Source organism: Cetorhinus maximus, chromosome 4 (genome assembly GCF_964194155.1).
Source record: "Cetorhinus maximus chromosome 4, sCetMax3.hap1.1, whole genome shotgun sequence".
In the NCBI taxonomy this organism is placed as follows: domain Eukaryota; kingdom Metazoa; phylum Chordata; class Chondrichthyes; order Lamniformes; family Cetorhinidae; genus Cetorhinus; species Cetorhinus maximus.
The window spans coordinates 156,209,542-156,235,955 of NC_135882.1; the positions used below are offsets into that span (position 1 = coordinate 156,209,542).

The following is a 26,414-nucleotide window of genomic DNA, read 5'->3' on the forward strand; positions in this document are numbered from 1 at the left end:
CAGTAGGAAATCAGAAGAAGCTTCTATGCCCAAAGAGTGATAAGAATTTGGAATGTGCTACCACAAGCAGTTGTTGAGACAAATAGCTTATATGCATTTAAGGAGAAGTTAGATAAAACCCATGAGTGAGAAAGGAATAGAAGGATATGCTGATAGGATTAGATGCAGGTGGTTTAGGAGGAGGCCAATGTGGAGCATAAACACCAGGCACTGACCAGTTGACATACTGGCCTGTTCCTGTGCTCTAGACTCTGTAAATGAGTCACATATTGTGGTTCTGAGTCATACATTCCCAAGTTAGCTGATCCTAGGTGTTACTGTTGCCTTTGTGCTGGAAGAGAGAGAATAAAATCAGCTACTTTTCCTACTGTCAATTGTTAGCCAGTGACTACTGCTAGAAAATGTTTGTGCAAATGTCATGTTCGAGCTTGGTTATGACGCCCTTATTGCAGAACAGCCTGCAGCTGTTCGTTGTTTTGGCTTGAACATCAAGAATGATGATTTGGGTGAGGTAGCAGAGGGCGTTAGTGTCTGTGTAACTGTGCGAGTCAGTACCTTGCAGAGACGAGGGGAGAACATTAGGCGAGAAAATGAAAAATATTCCAGATTGCAGCTCCTGAGGCTAGCTGTCACAGTAATGAAATAGAAAATTTGTAAAGAACTGAATGTTTAGTAGGAAGTAGAATTACCTCAGAAAGGAGGTAGATTTTGAAAAGAATAAACACATTGATAGTTATTCTACCAGATACCTTGGATTAAAATATCTTGACATTTTTCACTTTAGTATTGTTGAAAAGAGACATTTTGTCAAAGCTTTTTGTCTTGCCCCCATCAGGACAGTTGCAAGAATACCAATGTCAGAGGAAGCAACAACTTTTTACTGTATGAAAAAGAGTGCTGATTGGTTGGCAAGTGGAAGCTAATTGATAGAGGCGTTGTCATGGAGAATGCACCAATTAATAATGACTGACAGTTAACTGCCAAGTATTGTTTTAAATTTAAACCAGTTTGACTCTGATTGGTCAAGGCATTTCCCTGAAGAATGAACCAACGAATGGCTATCACTTATTTTGTTAAGCTGAAACAGGCGCAGTGTGTGTACATGTTCTTTCTGTTTGCAAAGAACAGGGCCCTGTGTATTAATATATGTAGCTTCCAGTACACACAAATGAGTAATGTGCATATGAGTTTCAGTGCCAGTATGATGCTAGGTATGTAGGCCATATGTCCCAAAGAATGCGGATCATATCAAGCAGCATGTCCCTTCTGCTGTTCGCTACGGGCAAGGTACAGACCATACCCAACCAGCCCGTGCTTCCAAAACTCAAAACACAGTGTCCAACATTAGATGTGATTCCATGATTGGACAACATTCGCTAAATAATCCTCAGTGTGCGAAAAATTACACTGACAACCAATTTAAGATTGTCAGTCAGGCTTGCAGTGTGGCGCATTTCCTTGAACTGTTGTACACCTTAAAACTATCACAACATAAATTCAGCCCATAATCTACCTTTCTGTTTATTCTGTGCATTCTTTGTGCTTTAACTCTTTGATAGGCAGATCCATTCATCCAAAATAGATCCTTTAGTCTTTGTGATTTAAACTCCAGGACCATCTTATTTGTTTGTGAACCTGATCAATCCAAATGTAAGACAAAAGGTTCGCGAGCACTGAATCTGATACCAACTTCCAACAATGTTTCAGCTGTTATATAATTTACTGGTGAATTTTCTGGCACACTTTCAAAATGAGAATTACTTGACAGATTTGGGTATCGGCTTTGGTTTGTGGTTGTACTTTTGGTTTTGAAGAAATAGAATTCATCAAGCTTAGAACTGGATGTTGCAAATCATTTATAGGTGATGACCTCTTCCTTTGATTCGAAGAGCAAGAATTACAATTGACACAATCCCACAGCAAATCCAGCACCTTTATTGAGAATTTTAAACAAAACAATTTTGAATCACATAGTTATCACTTAGGCGATTGATCTGAGATGACTGTCGGACGCTTAGAAGTGATCTCTGACCGAGATCTTACTGCTTGGTTCACCAGATCTGGTCCTGTCCTTTCCTACCTACCTTTGTGTCAACAGCAAATTTAGCATACACTCGGTCCTTCATTCATGTCATTAATGTAGATCATAATTTGTTGAGACCCCAGCACTGATCCCTGTGGCACTCTACTAGTTACAGTTTGCCAACCTGAAAACGACCTATTTATCCTGACTGCTTCCTGTTAGCTAACCAATCCACTATCCATGCGAATATATTACTCCCCAGTACCATGAGCTCTTACCTTGTGTAGTAACCTTTTATGTGGCACTTTATATTTTATTTTTTTATTGGGATGTGGGCATCGCTGTCAAGGCTAGTATTTGTTATTTATCCCTTACTGAATGCCTCTTGGCAATCCAAATACACTGTGTCTACTGATTCCCCTGCTCCTTTCTTCCATAAAAAACTCTAATAAATTTCTAACACTATTTCCTTTTCACAATATGATGTTGACTCTGCCTGATTGTATTATGATTTTCTAAATGTCCTTGTATTATGATTTTCTAAGTGTCCTGTTATTACCTCCTTAATAAGGGGTTCAAGCATTTTCCCTATGACAGATGTTAGGCTAACTGGTGTATAGTTACCTGCTTTCTGACTTCTTTTTTGAATAGAGGTGTTAGATACAACGTAAATCTCCCTTTGAAGGTTAGGATGAAAGGGTTAAATGAAGTAGGGTGGGAGGAGGTCCAGGTGCAGTTAAACACCAATGTATTTGGCATTACTGTTTGGCATTACCATTGCTGAACCCCCCCACTATCAACACCCTAGGGTTTACTATTGACCAGAAACTGAACTGGCCAGCCATATAAGTATTGTGGCTATAAGAACCGGTCAGAGGTTGGGAATTCTGCCGTGAGTAATTCACCTCCTGACTCCCCAAAGCCTGTCCACCATCTACAAGACAGTATTAAGGTGTGTGATGGAATATTCTCCATTTGCCTGAATGAGTGCAGTTGCAACAAAACTCAAGTTGCTCGATACCATCCAGGCCTGCTGATTGGCACCCCATCCAACACTTTAAAAATTCACTCCTTCCACCACCGACACAGGGTGGCACCAGTGTGTACCATCTACAAGATGCAACTCATTAAGCCTCCTTTGACAGCACCTTCCAAACCCAGGACAAGGGCAGCAGATGTATGAGAACACCACCACCTGGAAGCTTCCCTCCAAGCCAACACAGCATCCTGACCTGGAACCATATCACCATCGTTCCTTCACTGTTGCTGGGTCAAAATCCTGGAACTCCCTTCCTAACAACACTGTGGGTGCACTTACACCACTTTGATTGCAATGGTTCAAGAAGGCGGCCCACCATCACCACCTCGCGGGAAAATAGGGTTGGGCAAAAAGTGCTGGCCTAGACAGCGACGCCCACATACCATAAGAGAATTAAAAAAGACTAGTTGGACACAATGGCCTGCCTCTATGCTGTAATTCCTATGTAATCCTTCTCCAAGCCAGCAAACTGCCTCAGGACCCCGATTGGGAATATGCTGATGAGGCCCATTTTTGGATGACCCTGTTTCTCTTGGCTTATACTCTCAAGGACATCACTTTATAACATCCGAAAAAGAGGCCCTAAACAATTTTCTGGCCTAATTATCTTTGCTATGTAACTGTAAAAAGTGCAAGTCACTTTGTTGATCAGTCCGTGCAAAGATTATTTTTGGTTTGCATAGGGCATATGCATGCTCCTTTCAATTGGAACTCGGGGTGAATTGCTCCAAAATTGTTTTGGGTTTAGTGACTCGATGAAAACTGTTGCAAAATCCCATTTTGAGCTCAAGCAATTAATAGGGTGATGTCACGAAGCATAATACAGTTTTGTGTTTTTTGAAACTTAATAAATTTTTTCAAAGCTATCACCTAGGAGGGAGCATCAGCCACTTCCCAACATTTGAAGCTGTGCCTTCAACTGCCTAAGTTGCACGATCTGGAATTCTCTCCCTAAATTTACCTCCTGTACCACCCTCCTTAAAACCTTCCTCTTCAACCAAATTTTCGGTCATTTCTCATAATGTCTCATTCTTTGGATTCATGTCTATTTTTGTCTGATTACAACTCTATGAAACATCTTGAGATGCTTTTATATGATAAAGATGCTAAATAACAGTAATTTGGTCACTTCATGCTTCCTAGCACCATTATTTGCTATTTGTTTGCAAGAATGCAAATGATAATTTGTGAATTGTCTGGATTTTGCTTGGAAATGTTGTTTTCCTGATATGAGATAAAATAAATATTATCATCTTTCTTTCAGTACAATATTAGAAGAAGAGAAAGTGCAGCAGGAAGAGCGAATGAGAATGGAGCAGAGACGACAGATCACAGTTTCCTGGGATTCAGGAGGATCAGATGAAGCCCCTCCGAAGGTATCATGCGCATTCAACCCAACTAGCTATCTGTACTATTTAAAAACATCTAATTGTCTTAAGATTCATCTATCGTGCAGTGTTTTTTGGTTGCTTGTTCATTTACCTGTTTGACATAATGCATCTTTTCAAGCCATAACACTTTAATGGTTTATGTGCAAATATTGATTAAATGATATGTTTATTACAATTGCAAATAGATGTTTGTTACCGTTGATGGATCGGATGTAAATAATATAGGATAATTGTAACTATCTTTCCATTTGCCACAATGGAAGAAAATACCCTACAGTATTTGTTTTCAGGTTTGACTATGAGTGGTGGGAAAATATGAAATAACATTTCTCCAAAACTTCATTTTATATTTGGATAGGTTTGTATTTATGAAATCAGTAGGCGCAACAGCTTGCATTAATAGAGCATCTTTAATGTAGTAAAATGACCCAAGGCACTTTACAGGAGAGTTACCAAATAAAATTTGACACTGAACCACAGAAGGGAGGTATTATAACAACTAACGAAAAGCTTGGTTAAAGAGGTAGGTTTTAAGGCACAACTTAAAAGGGAGAGTGAGGCAGAGAGAATAGGGAGGAAATTCCAGAGCTTAGGACCTTGGCAGCTAGAGACATGGCCACTAATTGTGGAGCAATTAAAATCAGGGACCCCAAGAGCCAAAATTGAAGTGTACAGATCTCAGGAGGGATGTAAATCTAGAGAGAGGATTGAGCAAGGCCATGGAGATATTTGAAAAGAAGGTAAAGATGGTAATTTTGAAATTGAGGTATTGATGAAGTAGAGCCAATGTTAGCCAGTGAGTACAAGACTGATAGGTGAACAGGACTTAATGCAAATTAGGATACCAGCGGCGGAATTTTGGATGACCTCGAGTTTATATAGGGTGGAAGATGAGAGGCCAGCCAGGATATTGAAATAGTCAAGCCTAGAGTAGCAAGACAATGCATGAGGATTTCAGCAGCAAATGAGCTGATGCAAGGGCAGAACAATAACGAGCCACTGGCCCTATTTGCACACGATTTTTAATTTCAGAAATTCTGGGGCCAGGAATAGAGATGGGTAGGAGTTAAAAATTACTCTGCTTGCCTGTGTCGGTTTCATGGGTCATTTTAGACAGGCAGGATGGGGTGGGGGTCTCTGGATGACAGAGCTACCTGCCCGCACGTGGCATTAGCCAATCTAGGTCGCTAGCAGCTTATTAAAGACAATTGAATGGGGCTGACTGGGACCAGTTTAACGCTGAGAGGCAGCAGATTACATTTGGGGGAGAGGGGTGGGCTGTGGGCAGCACTGCAGGCAGGCTTAGAGGCAACGTCTGAAGGCTACCCCAAGAGGAACCCCCTACCCTGCTTTTCACTACTGCACTGCACCCATGCACCACCTCCCACCACCCACCCCCCTCAAAATTCTTGAATTTAAATTTTAAAAAGTTGGAGAGAGGGCACCACCATTTTGAAGCTTTGAAATTAATAAGCGCCTAATTTATTTGGTTGAATTCATTAATTTGAAAACAAAAATCAAAACTGACCAGTATGTGATAGTACAAAGAAAGTTAGAGACATAGAAACTAGGAACAGGAGTAGGCCATTCGGCCCTTCAAGCCTGCTCCGCCATTCAATATGATCATGGCTGATCCTCTATCACAACGCCATTTTTCTCTCCATACCCCTTGATGCCCCTAATTTCCAAAAATTTATCAATTTCTTTCTTGAATATACTCTGTGACCCGGCCTCCACAACCTTCTGTGATAGAGAATTCTACAGGTTGACCACCCTCTGAGTGAAAAATTTTTTCCTCATCTCAGTCCTAAATGGCCTGCCCTGTATCCTGAGACTGTGGCCCTTGGTTCTAGACTTCCCAACCAGGGGTAACATCTTCCCTGCCTGTCTAGCCCTGTTAGAATTTTATACATTTCAATCAGACCCCCTCTCATTCTTCTAACCTCTAGTGAATACAGGCCCAGTCGAACCAATCTCTCCTAATACGACAGTCCTGCCATCCCTGGTATCAGCCTAGTGAACCTTCGCTGCACTCCCTCTATGGCAAGAATGTCCTTTCTTAGGTAGGGAGACCAAAACCGCACGCAATACTCCAGGTCTGGTCTCACCAGGGCCTTGTATAACTGCAATAAGTCATCCCTACTCCTGAACGTAAATCCTCTTGCAATGAAAGCCAACATACCATTTACCTTCCTAATTACTTGCTGCACCTGCCTGTTTACTTTCATTGACTGGTGTACAAGGGCACCCAGATCCCTTTGTACATCCACATTTCCCAATATATCACCATTTAAATAATACTCTGCTTTTCTGTTTTTCATAGCGAAGCGTATAACTTCACATTTATCCACGTTATACTGCATCTGCCATGTGTTTGCCCACACACACAACTTGTCTAAGTCATTTGAAGCCTCCTTGCATCCTCCTCACAACCCCACCCAGTTTTGTGTCAAGAGCAAACTTGGAAATATTGCATTTGGTTCCCTCATCCAAGTCATTTATATATACCATGAATAGCTGGGGCCCAAGCACTGATCCCTGTGGTACACTACTAGTCACCGCCTGCCACTCGGAAAAAGACCCTTTTATTCCCGCTCTCTGTTTCTGGTCTGTCAACCAATTCTCAGTCCATGTCAGTATATCACCCCCAATCCCATGTGCTTTAATTTTGCCCACTAGCCTCTCATGTGGGACCTTATCAAAAGCCTTCTTGAAATCCAAATAAACCACATCCACTGGTTCTCCCATATCTATTTTACTAGTGACATCCTCAGAACACTCCAGTGGATTAGTTAACCATGATTTCCCTTTTATAAACCCATGCTGACTTTGTCTAATCTCGTTAATACTTTCCAAGTGTGCTGTAACTACGTCTTTTATAATAGACTCTAGCATTTCCCCCATTACTGATGTTAGGCTAACTGATATTTAATTCTCTGTTTTTTCTCTCCCTCCTTTTTTAAATAGTGGGGTTACATTTGCCACCCTCCAATCTGTAGGAACTGCTCCAGAGTCTGTAGAATTTTGGAAGATGACCACCAATGCATCCAGTATTTCCAGGGCCAATTCCTTTAGTACTCTGGGATGTAGATTATCAGGCCCTGGGGATTTTTCAGATTTTAACCCCATTAATTTCTCTAGCACCATGTTTTTTTACTAATACCGCTTTTCTTCAATTCCTCGCTCTCACTAGACCCTTGATTCCCTAACATTTCTGGGAAATTATTTGTGTCCTCTTTTGTGAAGACAGAACCAAAATATGTGTTCAATTCTTCTGCCATTTCTTTGTTCCCCATTATAATTTCCCCTGTTTCTGACTGTAAGAGTCCTACGTTTGTCGTTGCTAATCTTTTTCTCTTCACATATTTATAGAAGCTTTTATTGTCAGTTTTTCTGTTCCTTGCAACTTTATTCTCATACTCCATTTTCCCCTTCTTGATCAATATTTTTGTCCACTTTTACTACATTCTAAACTGCTCCCAATCATTGGGCTTGCTGCTTTTTCTGGCAATTTTGTGTGTCTCCTTTTTGGACCTAATACTATTCCTAATTTCTTTTGTAAGCCATGGTTGAGCCACCTTCCATGTTTTATTTTTGTGCCAGACAGGAATAAATAATTGTAATTCGTGCATATGTTCCTTAAATATTAGCCATTGCCTATCCACTGTCAACCCTTTTCCACATCATGATCTTCCGAGCCAATATCCTTCCTCACTATTGCATTGACTTCTTCCTTTTTCTAACAGTGCTACCCCACCTCTTTTCCCTATTTGTCTGTCCTTCCTAAATATTGAATACCCCTCGTTATTCAGTTCCCATCCTTGGTAACCCAGCAGCCATGTCTCTGTAATTGCAACTATCTCATAACCGTTTATATCCATTTGCACTGTTAATTCATCTACCTTGTTGCGAATGCTCCATGCATTAAGATACAATGCCTTTAGACTTGTCTTTTTAACCTTGTTAGTCACCTTAGCTTTATTTTGCACCATGGCCCCATTTGTTTTTTGCCCTTGTTTTTTCTGCCTTTCACTTTTGCTTCTTTTCTGTCTTTTGTTTCTATCCTTGTTTCCCCCTCCTCTGTTTCCCTGCTCAGGTTCCCATTCCCCTGCCATTCTGGTTTAAACTCGCCCCCACCGCATTAGCAAACACTCACCCGAGGACATTGGTCCCGGTCCTGCCCAGATGCAACCCGTCCTGTTTGTACTGGCCCCACCTTTCCCAGAACTGGTCCCGATGTCCCAGGAATCTGAATCCCTCCTCCCTACACCATTTCTTCAGCCACATATTCATCCGATATATTCTGTTATTTCTACTCTCACTAGCACGTGACACTGATTCTGAGATTACTGCCTTTGAGGTCCTATTTTCTAATTTACGTCCTAACTCCCTATATTCAGCTTGTAGGACCTCTTTTTTTTAACCTATGTCATTGGTACCAATATGTACCACGACCATTGGCTGTTCACCTTTCCCCTTCAGAATGCCCTGCAGCCTCTCCGAGACATCCTAGACCCTGGCACCAGGGAGGCAACATACCACCCTGGAATCTCTTTTGGGCCGCAGAAATGCCTGTCTGTTCCCCTTACTGTTGAATCTCCTATCACTATAGCCCTGCCACTCTTCTTCTTCCTCTCTTGTGCAGCAGAGCCACCCGTGGACTTGGCTCCTGCTGCTTTCCCTTGAGAAGTTATCTCCCCCAACAGTATCCAAAACAATATATCTATTAGAGAGGGGGACAGCCACAGGGGACTCCTGTACTACCTGCCTTCCTCTAGTCTGCCTGATGGTCACCCATCCCCTTTCTCCCTGTTCAGTCTTTACCTGCGGTGTGACCACCTCACTGAAAGTGCTGTCCATGACAATCTCAGCATCGCGGATGCTCCCCAGTGAATCCACCCGCAGCTCCAGCTCCAAAATACAGTTAGCCAGTAGCTGTAGCTGGACACACTTCCTGCACACATGGTCACCAGGGACACTGGAAGTGTCCATGACTTCCCACATAGTGCAGATGGGGCAAATCACGGGTGCAAGCTCTGCTGCCATGATTTCCCTTTAGATTAAGCTCATTAGTTGCTCCCTTTAAAGAATACTAATTATGCTAGGGGCCTTATTCCACTTCACACACTTCCACTGCAGTCCAAAGTCCTCGCTTTATTTTGTTTAAGCTAATGGACTGCAGCAGTTTAACTAAAATAAAAAGTAGAAGTACTCACCTGACCCTACTTACCAATCAGCTACCTCCTCTGCGTCGCGTAACTTTTTGAATTGTGACATCGTCACACCACTTTCAGCCCCGAGTCTCCCCGGAACTCTCGCTCTGTCCTCGTGCCGCCTTCAGCCCCGAGTCTAGCTCCTGCTCTTTTTAAATCTCCGGTCTCTCACTTCCCACTTTTAAAAAAATCTCTGCTCTGACTCTCAAGCTCCTGCTCCTTTTAAATCTGACCAAGGTTGCCACTCCTCTCTCGCTGCCTCCTGGTCCGGCTCTGCTCTCGGGCTTGGTTTTCCTTACCAGGGTTCAGGATACATCTATTTCTTTTGATCTTTTATTCAACAAAGCTAATTTAACTAATGACCACTCTTGTACCATGAAATAACTTGCCTTTCAGTGATCTGTGTGTTTTATATATAAATCCAAATGGCCAAACCTCTACTGCATTTGTGATGTTAATAGTATGTATTGAAAATTTTAACTGTTTGTCTTTAGGATAAAAAGAGGGTGGAGCTTTGAGTCCCTTCTTTTCTAGGAATATCTAATGCTTATGGTGTTAAATTTTATTTGTGGAATACAATCTTTATTTAAATGTACAATATGAAGCTGAGTTTGCTGTCTATGCTTTTGATGCAGCATGTCTTTGATTTTGGTTTGCGTTGTTTATTGGTCATCCATAATAATCATATGATCATAAAAGTAATCACATATATTTGGAATCGCATTTTTGTAATCACTGATTCATGCTGCTTTTCTGCTTTAATCTGCTTTGTGTCTGTCTGCAGCCAGCCCGTCGGCCATCTTTGCAACACAGTCTTAGCTTGGACAGTCTGTCTTTTCCTGAGTTCTCCCAGCGCAACACCAAGTTTTGTTTATGTCTAGAACAGCCATCAAAAGCTTATGAGCATCCATTCACTGCGTCTGCTTCTGACAGGCTTCTTCCTATGTGTCCTCGGCGCAGACCTTCTCTGCCCCCTTCAGCATACCGACAGAGTGCTCGTCTGCATCCCTTTTATTTTGACAGGCTGAACGTAAATCTGCAACAACAACTGGTGCCTGAAAAATGGAGAAGAGCCCAGGGAGATGCAATGGTTAGGATTCACTGTGCAAAGGGAGAAAACAACAACACACACATTGTCACCCAGTTAAGGATGAACATAAATGAACTAAATTTTGTTAAATGATGGTGCACTTTAACTTCTACACCTGATGCACATACTGGGTAGGAGTAATGCACTTTAACACCAACCTTATGTATTGAATTGAAAAATCACCTTTTTAGCTCATTTTTTCCTTTTTAAGCCCAGATGTCACAAGGGTATCTCAGAAGAATCTTCTCCCCTCACTCTCTGCAGAGAAACACTTCACCTCTATATGACATCTCCATAGATGGCTGTTATGTGGTGAAATTGTGGATGCAAACTCATTTGTTACCACTCTCTGACACAGTGCAATTAGTACACCCTTTTTTTTGGCTACACATGGTTCTGCATTCAAAATGCACTAACAAGAAGTTCTCCAAACAATAAATAGATCATTAGCACATCTTTGGGAATGACCGGGTGGTGCAGCTGAGTTCAACGCTGGCCTTTCATTCCTCCAATTTGGATTCATATCCAGCCCAGATTGATGGGATGTGTATCTCCTCAGTCTGAACACTAAGTGCTCCATATGAAATCACCTTTCGTAGTATTGATCTGTTTCCTGGTGGGCCTAGCCAGGTAACTACCCCTGTTTGGTATTAAATTGACAAGTGACAAAACAACTGATGTGGAAAATGGTAAAATGTTGCACTGCTTTGAAGCTGGTGATGAGGCACACTCTTGCAGCAGTAAAGAATATCCACTCCCTAACTAACAGCACTGTGGAAGTGCCTTCGCAACATGGACTGCTGATATTTAAAAAGGTGGCTCGCCACCACCATCTTAAGGGGCAATTAGGAATGGGCAATAAATGCTGCCCTTAACAGCAATACCCCTATCCCATGAATGAATGAATAAAAAAAAGAAAAAACTTCACTCCACAATTAATTGTGGTACACATAACCTGGAGTGCTCAAAATGAATGGCACTTACATCCTTCACCTTAAGGATGAAATTCACACACTCTTCAATAGATTTGAGGGTGCTTTTGAGGAAATTCATAAACCCGCTTCTTGGCACATCATATTTCTGTTGTGATAATGCGGCCACAACTTTAACCAATTGACAAAATATTTTTTTGACGGAAGTTATGAAAACTATCAGCTTTTTGAGTAATGTCCATGCCAACTATTATTTCTTCCTGAATGCAGTGAGTGAACTAAGTGTTCAGTCTAACCCAGCATGTCGATTATAGCTCTCCCTTTCACAGAGAACCTGTTGTAAGATTGGTAATTTTCTCTTTCTTTTAATTGCTTGTCTTTTTGTGCATCCATATATCTTTACATCATTTCTTCCTGCTTTCTGATCCTGTGAAACCGATGGCAATAATTTTTCACTTGAATTGGTGTTTTCACATGTGCAACTTGATAATTTTTTATCTACTAGCATGAAAGCTATTGCCATGCCATGATGTGTGGTGCATGTGTATAATAAATACGGTATAATGGAGTTTCTTTCTCTACATATGAGTCAGATACTGGTAACAGCTTATTTATTGTAACAGCAAATGTTTTATCTGAAAGTTAAAGAAATGAATGAGAGAACATGAAGCTTAGCAAAAACTAAACACCAAAAATCTACTTTTCTGAACTTCAGTTAGTATTTATCTTATTATACCCTTTATAACTTTTTTATCATTCTAAGCAATGCATTCAGCCTGTACTTAATGTTATCAGTGAGCATCCGTGTTTGTTCATTTGCCTGCTAAAATCAGTTGGTGGGAAGTAGTTGTGGTCTATGCAGAATCAGCTGATCCTAAATGGAAAGATGATTGTGATGTTGAAATGGATTTCAGCAGCTCTTCATTAAGAAGGGGCAAGGGGTGGAAATCAACCAAGATTCTCCTACTTCTGTTTGCTATCCATCTTTTCAAGGACGGTAAACACTCAAGGATGTTAGGTGAGGACAGGATGGATTCTGCTGCAGTGCTCTCAATTTGTCAAGTGCCCTTCCATCATTGAGCATTTGGCCTCAAACTAAAAGGATGATAAATTAGCCTGGATGAGGTACCAGAGGGCACCATTTTGTGTTTCAGTTCAAAACTATAACGTTAAGCATCTCTGCACCTCATTTGCTAACCATGAATGTTGCAGGAGACTTTCAACCTTGACAGGTGACTTTACCTAATCAGGTGATTTTTGACATTGAAGCGCAGGAGCGGGCGCGCCTCCGATCGGTGCCCCAGTCGGGGGTGTGCCATTTTACATGGGCGGGCCAATTAATACCCGCCAAGCGTGATGTCTGCCAGGAAGTGCTATGTGCTCCCTGTGCGGGCGTGGGGGGGGGATTCCCTCAGCTGGCAGCGCGCTCTTTTGCGCATGTGCGCGAAAGAGTGCACAGATCTCCCTGAGGCTAAAAGCTGCCTCAGGGAGATCAGCTCCAATTTAAAACTTTTAATGAACACGTTTAAGAATTTTCCCTGCCATGTCCCCTCATGTGACAGTGTCACATGAGTTGGAATATGTCCTTAAGTTTTATTGAAACCTTTCTTTAAAATTTTAAATACCCTCATGAAACCTCATCCCGCCCTTAAGGTTGGATGGGCAGGTCCATTAACGACCTTAATTAGTTTTTCAATGGCCTCAATAGGCAGTTGACAGGTCAGCGGGCACACGGCTGACTCGGCTGCGCCCCCGCCCACCTGAAAACAGAAAAGAAGCAGGGTGCTCGCCGATCGGAAGATCCTGCCCCAAGTGAAAGTTGGTGTGCGTGCTGACACAGATGGAGCAGGAAAGTGTATGCTATTGTGTAAATATTTTCATGCAACCAATGAAAATTAAAAAATCTTAAGTCCATGTATACATTTTCTGTTGCCTTGCACCATTATAAATCCCTGAGTGCACATTTATATTGGAACAGAGCCAAGTAAGTTTTACATATTATCATTGGTGTTCTGCCAGTGGAGTTGTTTCAAAAACCTCAATTGACGGAGGATGTAATTGCTGCCTGACTTTGTATACATAAGCATTTATAATGGAAATATTAAAATTAGGAGAAAATGCATGACTTAACTGGGAATTGAATTCCATCTGCCTGCCCTGTCCCAATTAGCTCCTTTCTCCAATCCCCTTAACCTGATGACAGCATTTGATATGATACTTCAGCAGGATCACAGAACAAGTGGATGCTTTAGTGACTGGAAGCCAGTGTCCAGTGGCGTACCACAGGGTTCTGTGCTGGGTCCCCTATTATTTGTCATTTATATAAACGACATAGATAACTATGTGGGGGTTAGGATTAGTAAGTTTGCGGATGACACAAAGATTGGCCGGGTGGTTAACAGTGAGGTTGAGTGTCCTGGGCTACAGGAAGATATAGACGGGATGGTAAAATGGGAAAATAAGTGGCAGATGGAATTTAACCCTGAAAAGTGTGAGGTGATACACTTTGGAAGGAGTAATTTGACAAGGAAGTATTCAATGAACAGCATGACACTAGGAAGTTCTGAGGAACAAAGGGACCTTGGCGTGTGTGTCCATAAATCTCTGAAGGCGGAGGGGCATGTTAGTGGGTTGGTGGAAAAGGCATAAGGGACACTTGCTTTTATCAATCGAGGCATTGATTAAAAACGTAGAGAGGTCATGTTGGAGTTGTATAGAACCTTGGTGAGGCCACAGCTGGAGTACTGTGTGCAGTTCTGGTCGCCACATTATAGGAAGGATATGATTGCACTGGAGGGGGTGCAGAGGAGATTCACCAGGATGTTGCCTGGGATGAAACATTTAAGTTATGAAGAAAGGTTGGATAGACTTGGGTTGTTTTCGTTGGAGCGGAGAAGACTGAGGGACGACGAGTGTACAAGATTATGAGGGTCATGGACAGGGTTGATAGGGAGCAGCTGTTCCCCTTAGTTGAAGGGTCAGCCACAAGGGGACATAAGTTCAAGGTGAGAGGCAGGAGGTTTAGGGGGGATGTGAGGAAAAACTTTTTTACCCAGAGGGTGGTGTCGGTCTGGAATGCACTGCCTGGGAGGGTAGTGGAGGCGGGCTGCCCCTTTAAAAAGTACCTGGATAAGCACTTGGCATGCCATAACATTCAAGGCTGTGGGCCAAGTGCTGGTAAGTGGGATTAGGTAGGTCAGGTGTTTCTTACGTGTTGGTGCAGACCTCTTCTGCACTGTGTGATTCTGTGAAGTGGTAACAAATAAGCTGGCCATTTTACTTCCTACCCAATTCTTCCCTCTAATCACCCTCTGTGCATTGCCATGGAAGAAGAATTTAATAATTATGGTTTTAAGCTTTTGCTAGTATTGCTTATGAAACCCTAGAGCCTTTAATGTAATCATTGGCTTTGACTAATGGTGCTCAGTTCTCCTTGTGATATGGGGTAAATTCGTGCGATAGAATGACACTTAACTTCAGGTTAGCTGGTTATTCAGCACTGCTTTGTGTCTGTTACTGTTTTATGATAACTACAACCAGAGGGCTGTTGGAGGCTCAGTCATTGACTATATTCAAGACAGAGATCAAAAGATTTCTAGAAATTAAAGATGCCAAGAGATATGAGGATAGTACGAAAAAATGGTGTTGAGGTAGAAGATCAGTCATGATCTAATTAATGATGCAGCAGGCCTGTGGGGCCAAATGGCCTTCTCCTGCTCCTCTTTCCTATGTTAAACAAAAAAGAAAACTTGCCAGAGAAAATAACATTGCATCAACAAACTCTAGCAATACATTTAGTGTTTAGGGCTGAGATGACTTTAGTAAATCACCTAATGTTTGTTATTGGCCATTATTGATTTATTTGTTACCATTTCGCTGTGGGATCTTTCTTTGAGCAATTTGGCTGGTGCATTCACGACATAACAGTGACTACACTTCCAGAATTGGTTATTAAACACTTCGGGATATGTTGAGGATTTATAAATGTAAGTTCCTTCCCTCCCTCACTAGGTTTTTGGAAGTTGTTGGCAGTGGTCAGATTAGAGTTTTAGCAGCACAGTGACCAGTTAAGACTTCACTGTGTATGCAGTTATATCAACTCTTAGATGAGTGCAGTTTCTGCCAGTTAAACGTCGGAAAGACTAAACTATCGTCTTCCGCTTCTGCCATTTTCTCCATACCTTAGCCACTGATTCCATTTCCCTCCTGACCACTGCTGGCTGAACCAGAATGTTTACAATCTTGGTATCCTTATTTGATTCTGAGCTATGTTACCAACCCCATATCCTCTCCATATCAAATACTGTCTACTCTACTCCTATAACATCACATTTGGTCACAATCTTCCAGTTTAGAATTCTCATGTTTGAGTGTCTGATGGTCTTCCTTCTCCTTATCTCTGTAACTTCCATCAGCTATAACGCCCCCCTCTCCACCTCCTCCACAAAACCTTTCTGTTCCCCTGGCTCTGCCTTCTGCACCGTGACTCTGCCGCCTTGTGCATCTTTTCCTTCCTTCACTTAACATTGACAACCATGCTTCCTGTGGCCTGGACCTTATACTTTGTAATCCCTTACTAAACCTCTCATCCTCTACTTCTGAAAACCCAAATCGTTGACCAGCTTTTTGATCACTCCTAATCTCTTGTTCTATGGCTTGCTGTTCATGTTTGTTACTTATGCCCCTGTCAAGTGCTTTGGGACACAGTGATACATTTAAAGGTGCTTTATAAATGGAAGTTATTGTTGTATTGTTAAACAGACAGCCAAAATATTGTGGTTAAGACTAATTTAGTAGCGTTGCAGCAATTGAAACATGGCTAGATGAGAATCCTGTTCTTTGAAAAAACTACTGGTAACATGTTTTTGCTTAAATATAGGCTTCTTTCAAGGGCCTTTTTAGGCTACAAAAACAAAAATACCTGGAAAAACTCAGCAGGTCTGGCAGCATCTGTGGAAGGGAGCACAGTTAACGTTTCGAGTCCGCATGACTCTTCAACAGAACTGTTGAAGAGTCATGCGGACTCGAAACTTTAACTGTGCTCCCTTCCACAGATGCTGCCAGACCTACAGAGTTTTTCCAGGTATTTTTGTTTTTGTTTTCGATTTCCAGCATCCGCAGTTTTTTGCTTTTACCTTTTTAGGCTACCTCAGTAGTAAATGATATTTTAGCATGCTGAAAGAAACTATTCAATACCTTGCATGATACATTAAAACACATACATTCTAAGTGTATGTTTGTTTTAATAAAATTACTTAAAACAGATCCTTTCTTATCCAAAGTATCCTTCAGCAGGTAAACAGATTAAAGACAGCACAGTCGAAAAATGATCTTTTTTGACCCTTGTCACTGGTCTCTAGTTTGAACGAGCAATTATTACTGCAGTTAACAGGGTTAAATTTGCCTACCACTGCACTGAATAATTGCAGAAGATGGTGTCTGTTTTCCTGCAAGGGCCAATTCTCCACTTTAACTGCATCTGATAAAAATTTGACTTATGACTCATAGTCAAATTTACTTGAAAGTTAAAAGTACGAATCAACCTTGAACCTTATAGCCAACATGGAATATTCCAGCCAACTGTCTGAAATAACCAATTTTCTTTCATACTTAATGCACACATCATGTACCTAACCTCCTCTATTATCTGTACAGTGAAAGTACTTGTCTCTTTGTGCTCAGTTGTAACAATGGATGATACTTAGAATGCATTTCTCTTCATTTCTTTTTCTACAATAGCCCAGTAGACCAGGCTACCCAAGTCCAAGATCCAGTGATGGTTTTTTCCCCAGTCCACAACACATGGTACAACACAATCATTATCAGGTAAATAACAAGCACTGTATATTGTCTTAAACTAAGGTACCAAATATTTGTAATAAAATAAAGTAGAAATTTTGTTCCCCTTAGTTAGGGAGCACGTAACGTTATAACTTTGTTACTTCCCTTCAGCTGAACTAATTCCAAATTCATTGAGACTGGTGATTATTTTGATAAATTGATGAAAAAATGTGAGTGGATCAGTTGTGGTATCTTAATCTAGTCTAAAGCAGAGATAAGTATAACATGGAATTCTAAACTTCCCCAAATGTAGCACCTAATACTTGAGAGGCCATGGACCAAGAGTATTTTATTTTGGCAATAACCATTCTTTTGATGTTGCTTGTCATGATATATTGTCATCTTAACATTGGTTTCCACAGAATACTAGGCAAAAAGCATCTTTTTCCAGCACTAACTGTCCTTTACTTATTAAGGACGCATAAAAGAAAATCTCATACATCCACTAATTACAATGGAAGTATTGTAGTGTGTTACCAACATAATAAAAGTTTATTATGTTACATACCTTGTACATTAGACCTTAAGGAGAAGAAACGATTGGCTCAGTATAATTTAAGGGGTTCAGAGTGTGTATGTTTTATATATTCTACTTCAATCTGTTTAAAATTTGTTGCAGCCCACTAAACATATAACTCTAGTATTAAATTCTAGAATCCACTGTTTAAAATTCCATGTTCCCTTGACAATTCAGAATTAAACTAATCTGTAGATGTAGTTACTGAAGATCATTCCAGTCAATTATGTTTGTTAACAGGTTTCTGGATATACTGGTTCACATGGAATTTCGTCCATGCCTGGAAGTATTTATACTGCACAGGCAAGTGTACTAGATGCTCACGATTCCTGGAATCACCATAGGCCTCAGGATATTCCAATTTGGCCACAAAATATGGAGGTAATATAGTTGTGTGAACAAGGTATCCAATGCAGTGAAGCTTAATTGGAATAATACTGATAGCTTACAATAGTTGTCCTTCAAACATTGCAGTGATTATTGATGCTTACTTCGAAAAACCCATCATCAACTCATGGTAGAAAGTTTGGAAAAAATATAAATCCATTCTAATCCAGATCCCAGCAAAATATCTCTTGAATTTGACAGAACTGAAGATTTGAGATCCTTCACAATGTGATCCAAACAAAATAAGTATTGGATATTTTAGGTTGAATTGTAAAGCAATAATATAATCTCTAAATTCAGATGATATTATCACCTTGAGTGCTGTGATTGATTACTGTGTTAAATTCATTTATCAGACTGTTTGTAATATGTAGTTTTGTTAATTAACTTTATTACAGCATGGGCCAAATTTCAATTTTTTTGTTGGTTCACAGTGGTAATGTAATAGATTTTGAAAATGGAATGTTAATGTAAAAGAAAGGGGTGTTACTGATCTTTCAGATGTAGGATCTGAAGTTATATTGGCTCCAGCTAGATTAAGCATTTGGAAAGGGGTGGAAATTGCACAAAAATGCAAGTGTTTCAATATTTTGCACCAATATCACTCCAGGCGGTATCAAGAAACGGTTGAAGACACTGGATACTGCAAAGGCTATGGGCCCTGACAATTTTATTGCAATAGTATTGAAGACTTGTGCTCCAGAACTTGTCGCGCCCGTAGCCAAGCTGTTCCAGTACAGCTACAACACTGGCATCTACCCAGCAATGTGGAAAATTGCCTAGGTATGTCCTGTGCACAAAAAGCGGGACAAATCCTACCCAGCCGATTATCTCCCCATCAGTCTACTCGCAATCATCAGTAAAGTGATGGAAGGTGTCATCAACAGTGCTATCAAGCAACACTTGCTTAGCAATAACCTGCTCACTGGCGCTGAGTTTGGGTGTCACCAGGGCCACTCAGCTTCTGACGTCATTACAGCCTTGGTTCAAACATGGACAAAAAAAACTGAACTGTAGAAGTGTGGTGAGAGTGACTGCCCCTGACATCAAGGCAGCATTTGACCAAGTGTTGCCTCAAGGAGCCCTAGCAAAACTGGAGTCAATGGGAATCAAGGGAAACCCTCAGCTGGGTGGAGTCATACCTAGCACAATGGAAGATGATTGTGGTTGATGGAGGTCAATCATCTTACTTCTAGGACATTACTGCAGGAGTTCCTCAGGGTAGTGTCCTAGTGTCAGCTGCTTCATCAATCATCTTCCTTCCATCATAAGGTCAGAAGTGAGGATGTTTGCTGATGATTGCACAATGTTCAGCACCATTTGCAACTCCTCAAATACTGAAGCAGTCCAGGTCCAAGTGCAGCAAGACTGGGCAATATCCAGGCTTGGGCTGACATGTGGCAAGTAAAATTCATGCCATACATGTGCCAGGCAATGACCATCTCCAACAAAGGAGAATTTAACCATCGCCCCTTGACATTCATTGGCGTTACCATTGTTGATGGTGGGGGATTCAACATCCTGGAGGTTACCATAATACTGTGGCTATAAGAGCAGGTCAGAGGCTAGGAATCCTGCGGCGAGAAACTCACCACCTGACTTTACCAAGCCTGTCCACCATCTACAAGTCAGGAGTGTGATGGAGTACTCTCCACTTGCCTGGCTGAGTGCAGCTCCAACAATAGTCAAGAAGCTTGACACCATCCAGGGCAAAGCAGCCCACTTGACTGGCACCCCATCCACAAACATTCACCCCCTGCACCACCAACGCACAGTAGCAACAGTGTGTACCATCTACAAGATGCACTGCAGGAACTCACCAAGCCTCCTTAGGCAGCACTTTCTAAACCCATTACCACTACCATCTAGAAGGATAAGAGCAGCAGACACATGGGAACACCACCGCCTGCAAGTACCCCTCCAAGCCACTCACAATCCTGACTTGGAAATATGTTGCCGTTCCTTCACTGTCGCTGGGTCAAAATTCTGGAACTCCCTTCCTTGACAGCACTGTGAGTGTACCTACACCACATAGAATGCAGCGGTTCAAGAAGGCAGCTCACCACCACCTTCTCGAGGGCAATTGGGAATGGGCAATAAATGTTGGCCCATCCAGCGACACCCACATCCCATGAATGAATAAAAGAAAACAGTGCTCTAATGCTTCAGTCAATATCTAAAATAATCTTATACTGCATGAGTAAGAACTGTTATGGCATGGCATGTAAGAGTTTAATTAAATTTTCAGGATTCTAGTTCTTTGGACATGCGTGGAATGGGACAGATGCTCCCAGCAAATGTTATGGAAGAACAGTTGATAAGGCAGCAGCAGGAAATGGAGGAGGATCAACGATGGCTTGAACAGGAAGAGAAGTTTCTGGTAAGCTCATTTATGTGCTATCTTTTTCAGTCTTTAGCCAAACATACTGTGCAATGACATATATCAGATACATTGATGTGGGGTATTTTCAGCAGTTAGCATGAAACTGCATAGAATCTATAGATGTCGATTGTGTGTCATCCCAATTAATCAAGTTACCTGTTTTCGGGCTGTTTAAGAAAAAGCTGCAATGGAAAACAGTTGATGAAAAAAATAACATCAAGTGATACCCTGAAGCATTGTGTAAATGTTACACAGTTTAATTTCTACGCTTGGACATTCCTGTATTTCTGACGTATTTATGTTTGGTTATTTGGTTTAAGTAATAGTACATGCTTTATGTGCCTTTGAAATGGGTTACTATGTGACAACAGCAATTTTCTTTAACTTAATAAACATTCTAATGTCCCTCGAGAAGAGATGGCTGCCAAGCAATTGAAAAATAATGTGGGAGAGATGACCAGCCAGAAATAAAGTCAAGACAACTGAAAGCTAGACGAGCACTTGTGGAATGTAGTAGACAACAGGAGGATTCACAGAATGCTATTTTTAGAGGACTGAAGGACCAAGCTAGAGTATATTGCTGGAGGAGGTTGGAAATGTAGTATGGGACAAAGAAATGGAGAGATTCGTGAAGAGTAATAAAGATTTTGATTTCAGTGCTTTGAAGGAGACGATGGACAAGTGGGACTTAATGTAGGAGGTTGTGTTTTGGCAATGTTTGAATGTGCGTACAGTGGATTTTGGGAGGTCAGCAAGATCAACATTCCAGAAAAGAAATCTGTAGATAAATGAAAGCATAGATATGGGTTTCAGCAGTTACAGAGTGACACAAAACAACGCCCAGCTCTGCCTTTGTAGAAATTAGTAATAAGCTGTTTTGGTAATGGATAAGTTGAGAGGTTTGAAGTTCAACTTTGTTGAAAATACTAGAGTTGTGCACTATTTGGCTACCTGAGTCAGCAGCCAGGAGGAGTATGGAGGGATTTTCATATGAGGAGAGGTTCAGTAGGCTGGGCTTGTACTCGTTGAAGTTTAGAAGAATGAGAGGCGAACTATTGAAACTTATAAGACTCTTAAAGGACTTGACAGGGTAGGTGCTGAGAGCTTGTTTCCCCTTGTGGGAGAGTCTAGGACCAGAGGTCATAATCTCAGAGTAAGGGGTCACCCATTTAAATCAGAGATGAGGAGGACTTTCTTCTCTCAAATGGTAGTGAATCTGTGGACTTCTTTACCACCGAGAGCTGTAGAGGCTGGGTTGTTAAGTATATTCAAGGCTGAGATAGACAGATTTTTAATCAGTAAGGGAATCAAGGGTTATGGGGAAAAGGCAGGAAAGTGGAGTTGAGGATTATCAGATCAGCTATGATCTCATTGAATGGTAGAGCAGTCTCGATGGACCCAATGGCCTACTTCTGTTCCTACATCTTATGGTCTTATGGAATCGAGTCAGGCAAAGAATTGAGTGTTCTTTTTCCCTACTGGAATCAAAATGAGATGCTTTAATCTCTCTATTGTCCTAAAGAGCAAAGCTGTCACTTCGGTGTCCTAGCCAATATTTATCCCTCTACCAACATCACAAACCGATTATCATTATTATTTCATTGCTGTTTCTTGGTCTTTGCTGTGAACATATGGGCATAATGTTTTCTACATTACAACAGTGACCACACTCAAAAAGCACATCACTGGCTGCAAAGTGCTTTGGAATGCCCTGATGTTGTGAAAGGTGCTACATAAATGGAAGTTCTTTCCTCCTTAGTCTGATGTGCTCAAGCTTGGGATAATTTTAGCTCGCCCTGAGATTGGGTGAAACAGAATTTAATGGAAGTGCAGCATGCTGAGAAAAACTACATAATGTACAGATGTGGATATGGGCAGGAGGTGAATAGCTTGCATTGTGCTTTCAATATGTAGATGTTCAAACTGCTTGCTTTTTTATATTTTTGTAAATTCCATGCTTCTTCCACTTATCTTTGAGGAAACTGAAGACTCTGAAAGTTTATTTGGATGATTGTGATGAATGGAGTGATTTTCATGTTTATTCAGAACTTAATGGAGTCTTCAGTTACACAGTATGATTCTATTACAATGAGGGGAAAGTGTTTTTTTGTGTTTTGTTCAAATAGTCTCTGACAACAAGAACAGCATTGGTGGTCAGTTCCCAACTTTGCTGTTTCCCATGCACTGTAGTAACCTTCCAGTGAACTGTGTATTTCAAGTCTTTCATACCCAAAGGCAGTTGTAGGACTTTATTTTGGCAACCAAGAGCACAGTCAAGCATTCTGAAATTGGCAGGAGAGTTGTATCAGAATGATTTAAGCTACTGAAATGGCACAGCATTTTGCTAAATAAAGACTGAATGTTTGTCTATACCATGCTTAAGCCACAAATATGGTATGTCTTGTACCCATTTTATATAGCTGCACAGAGTCTTCAAAACAGAGGCAATTTGGCCCAGTTTGTCTATGCTGGCTTTTATACTCCACATGAGCCTCCTTTCAGCTGAACCTATCAGCCTATCCTTCTATCCCTTTCTCCTTCATGTGCTTATCTAGTATTCTCTGAAATGCATCTATGATATTTTCCTCCCAACTGTTTGTGATACTGTTTGTCTACTCTTTGGGTAAAGTTTCTCAGGAATTTCCTATTGGATTTATTAGTGACTATCCTACCCCCACAGTGGGAACATTTTCTCAAATCTACCCTATCAAACTTTTTCAGTACCTTGAAGACCTCTATCAGGTCACCTCTCGGCTTTTTCTTTTCTAGAGAAATAAAGACACCTGTTCAACCTTTCCTCGCAGTTCTGGTTTCATTGTTGTGAATCTTATTTGTATCCTCTCCTCTTATTTGTATCCTTGGAGCAGATACAAATAAGATTCACAACAATGAAACCAGAACTGGGAGGAAAGATTGAACAGGTTTCTCTATTTCTCTAGAAAACAGAAAGCTGAGAGGTGAACTGATAGAGGTCTTTAAGATACTGAAAAGGTTTGATAGGGTAAATTTGAGAAAATGTTCCTAATATGTATCCTAATATGAAGACCAGAACTGTGCACAGTACTGCCAAGTGTGATATAACCAAGGATTGTACACGCTTAACATAACTTCTTTGCTTTTCAATTCAATCTCTCAAGAAAACCAATGAGCTTGATTTGTACTTTAGGGCCTTGCTAACTTGAGTTGCTACTTATAGCGATTTGTGAATGTGTGCCCTAGATCCCTTTGTTCCCCTACCCAATTTGCATTTTTATTGTCCAGGTAGAAAGTGGCCTCCCAATTCTTCCTACCAAAATGTACCACCTCCTACATATCTGTATCAAAATTCGTTTGTCATTTAGATGTGCATTCTGCAAGTTTATTCATATCCTTTTGTATTTTGTCACATTCTTCCTTTGTGTTAACTGCACCTCCCAATTTTGGTGTTGTCCTCAAATTTTGCCTCCACGTCCCAAGACCAGATAGTTAATGTAATTTGTGAACAGCAGTGATTCCGGCACCAATCCCTGTGGAACGTCATTTCCCCCTTTTTTCGTAGTCTTGAGTAGCAACACTTAACCTCTCACTGTTTCTGTTCAATAGCCAGCTTGGTATCTATTTTGTTACCTTCCCCTGCCCCCACCAAACACCATATGATCTAACCTTAGTCATGAGTCCACTGTGCAATAGTAACTTACTGAAAGCCTTTTGAAAATCTAGATATATTACATTTACTGTATTACCCTGTCTACTCTGTGTTACTTCACGGTACTCAGTTAGGTTTGTCGAGCTTAATTTATGTGATGTGCCTTTGCTATCTCTTCCTTAACTTCTTTTAATATGTGAGGAAGTAATCCATCTGGATCAGATGGTTTATCCTCTGTTTGATTATTTTATCAATTATCCGCTCCCCCCACCACTATCTATATTAACTTTTTTTTCATTCTTCCCTTCTATTGTTAGTCTCCCTGGTAAATACTCTGCAGTTTCACCATCATTATCTGAGAGCTCACCTTGTTTATACCTTAGTGACTCTACTCTTGTCCCTATTTATGAATTATTTATGTGCCCCTAGAATTCTTTACTCTTTCTTTTTAAATTCCTTGGTTTAATTTTATAATTCTTTTTTACTTTACAAATTGTGTTTTCGACAACTTTCCTAACTTCTTCGTCCCCTACGCATTTAGTTTATGCCTTTCTCCTTTGTTTCACTTTTGCTTTTATCTCTTTATTGATTCAGAGCATTTTATATTGGCTAGTTTTTTTTCTTGTTGATAGTGGAATATATTTCTCCTGTAATCTGGTTTTCTTTCTGATTTAAGCCATTTAAGTGAAATCAAAGGCATGTTTTGTTGAGGAAAACCCAAACCTCAGGAACAGAATTGCATGTTTTAATATTATTTAAGGCTATCTTCATCCTCGATTCACTCACACAAGTCCACCCTTGAAAGGTGTAAACAAAAAAAATTCTCACTCCAATCTGTTTCTGTGTGGTTTCCTGTCTGTCTCTGTGCCTCTCCTCTCAGTTTTCATAGAAGAATATGGTAATAAGAATGAACAACAGCTGAGAAAGTGGTACTGAAAAGGAATAGTGGAACTTAGTTGAAAAGTCCTGGGTCCTAATAACGCCATAAATATTTATTTATTCATGGGATATGGGCATCGCTGGTTAGGCCAGCATTTATTGCCCATCCCTAATTGCCCTTGAGAAGGTGGTGGTGAGCAGCTGCCTTTTGAACCGCTGCAGTCCATTTGGTGTAGGTACACCCACAGTGCTGTTAGGGAGGGAATTCCAGGATTTTGACCCAGTGACAGTGAAGGAACGGCGATATATTTCCAAGTCAGGATGGTGTGTGGCTTGGAGGGGAACTTCCAGGTGGTGGTATTCACTTGGTCTCCTAAATGGTAGTGGTTGTGGGTTTGGAAGGTGCTGTCTAAGGAGGCTTGGTGACTCCTGCAGTACATCTTCAGTAAAATACTGAAGGAAGTTAGGAGAAATATCTGAGCTGTTGACTGTAACATTTCCAAGCTTCTTGAGTTTAGACATTGTGCCAGGGTGTAATGGAGAAGTGGATATCAGATGAAGTTTCATGCAGAGAAATTTGAGGTGACATGTTTTGGAGGAAGGATAAGGAAAGGAGATATACTCTAAATGGTGTAGAGAGACGTTGATCTTTAAAAAATTCCATGATGGATTAATAAAGCTGTAAAGAAAAAAACATACATAACATTTAGGTTTTAAAAATAGCGATTTGGAGGACAAAAATGAACAGGTAATTTTGGACCTATTGAAATCATTAATTAGACTACAGTTGGGACTTTCCTGGTTTTGAATGCCTAACTTTAGGAAGGATTATGGGGAGGGGGCAGGAGAAATTACAAACATGATACCAGGGATTAGAGGGTTTAGTTCTGCAAAGTTAGAAAAAACTGGGGCTGTTTTCATTAGGAGAAAAGTTAGGAGATTTAGTAATGTTTTTTGAAATTAAGAAATTTTGATAAGGTAAATCAGAAAAAATCTCATCTACTCCTTAATGAATCAATAACTAAAGGACGTTGATGTAAGATCATTATCAAAAGAATGAAGAGAGGTTGGGAGATATTTTTCTTACAGTGTGG

General features: G+C 40.8%; 1 protein-coding gene across 7 annotated transcripts in view; it reads left to right on the forward strand.

The window, feature by feature from the left end:
• The window catches only part of LOC144679973 (focal adhesion kinase 1), a 531,813-nt gene that overhangs the window by 463,493 nt on the left and 41,906 nt on the right, over nucleotides 1-26,414 (forward strand). For 6 of the 7 annotated variants that reach the window (XM_078540999.1, XM_078541000.1, XM_078540997.1 and 3 more), the window contains 4 exons: nucleotides 4,327-4,438; nucleotides 17,428-17,514; nucleotides 18,287-18,427; nucleotides 20,682-20,813. In XM_078540999.1, coding sequence (XP_078397125.1) covers nucleotides 4,327-4,438; nucleotides 17,428-17,514; nucleotides 18,287-18,427; nucleotides 20,682-20,813 — 472 coding nt within the window. The remainder of the gene's footprint in view (nucleotides 1-4,326; nucleotides 4,439-17,427; nucleotides 17,515-18,286; nucleotides 18,428-20,681; nucleotides 20,814-26,414) is intronic. The other variant, XM_078540998.1, reaches the window with a different exon arrangement.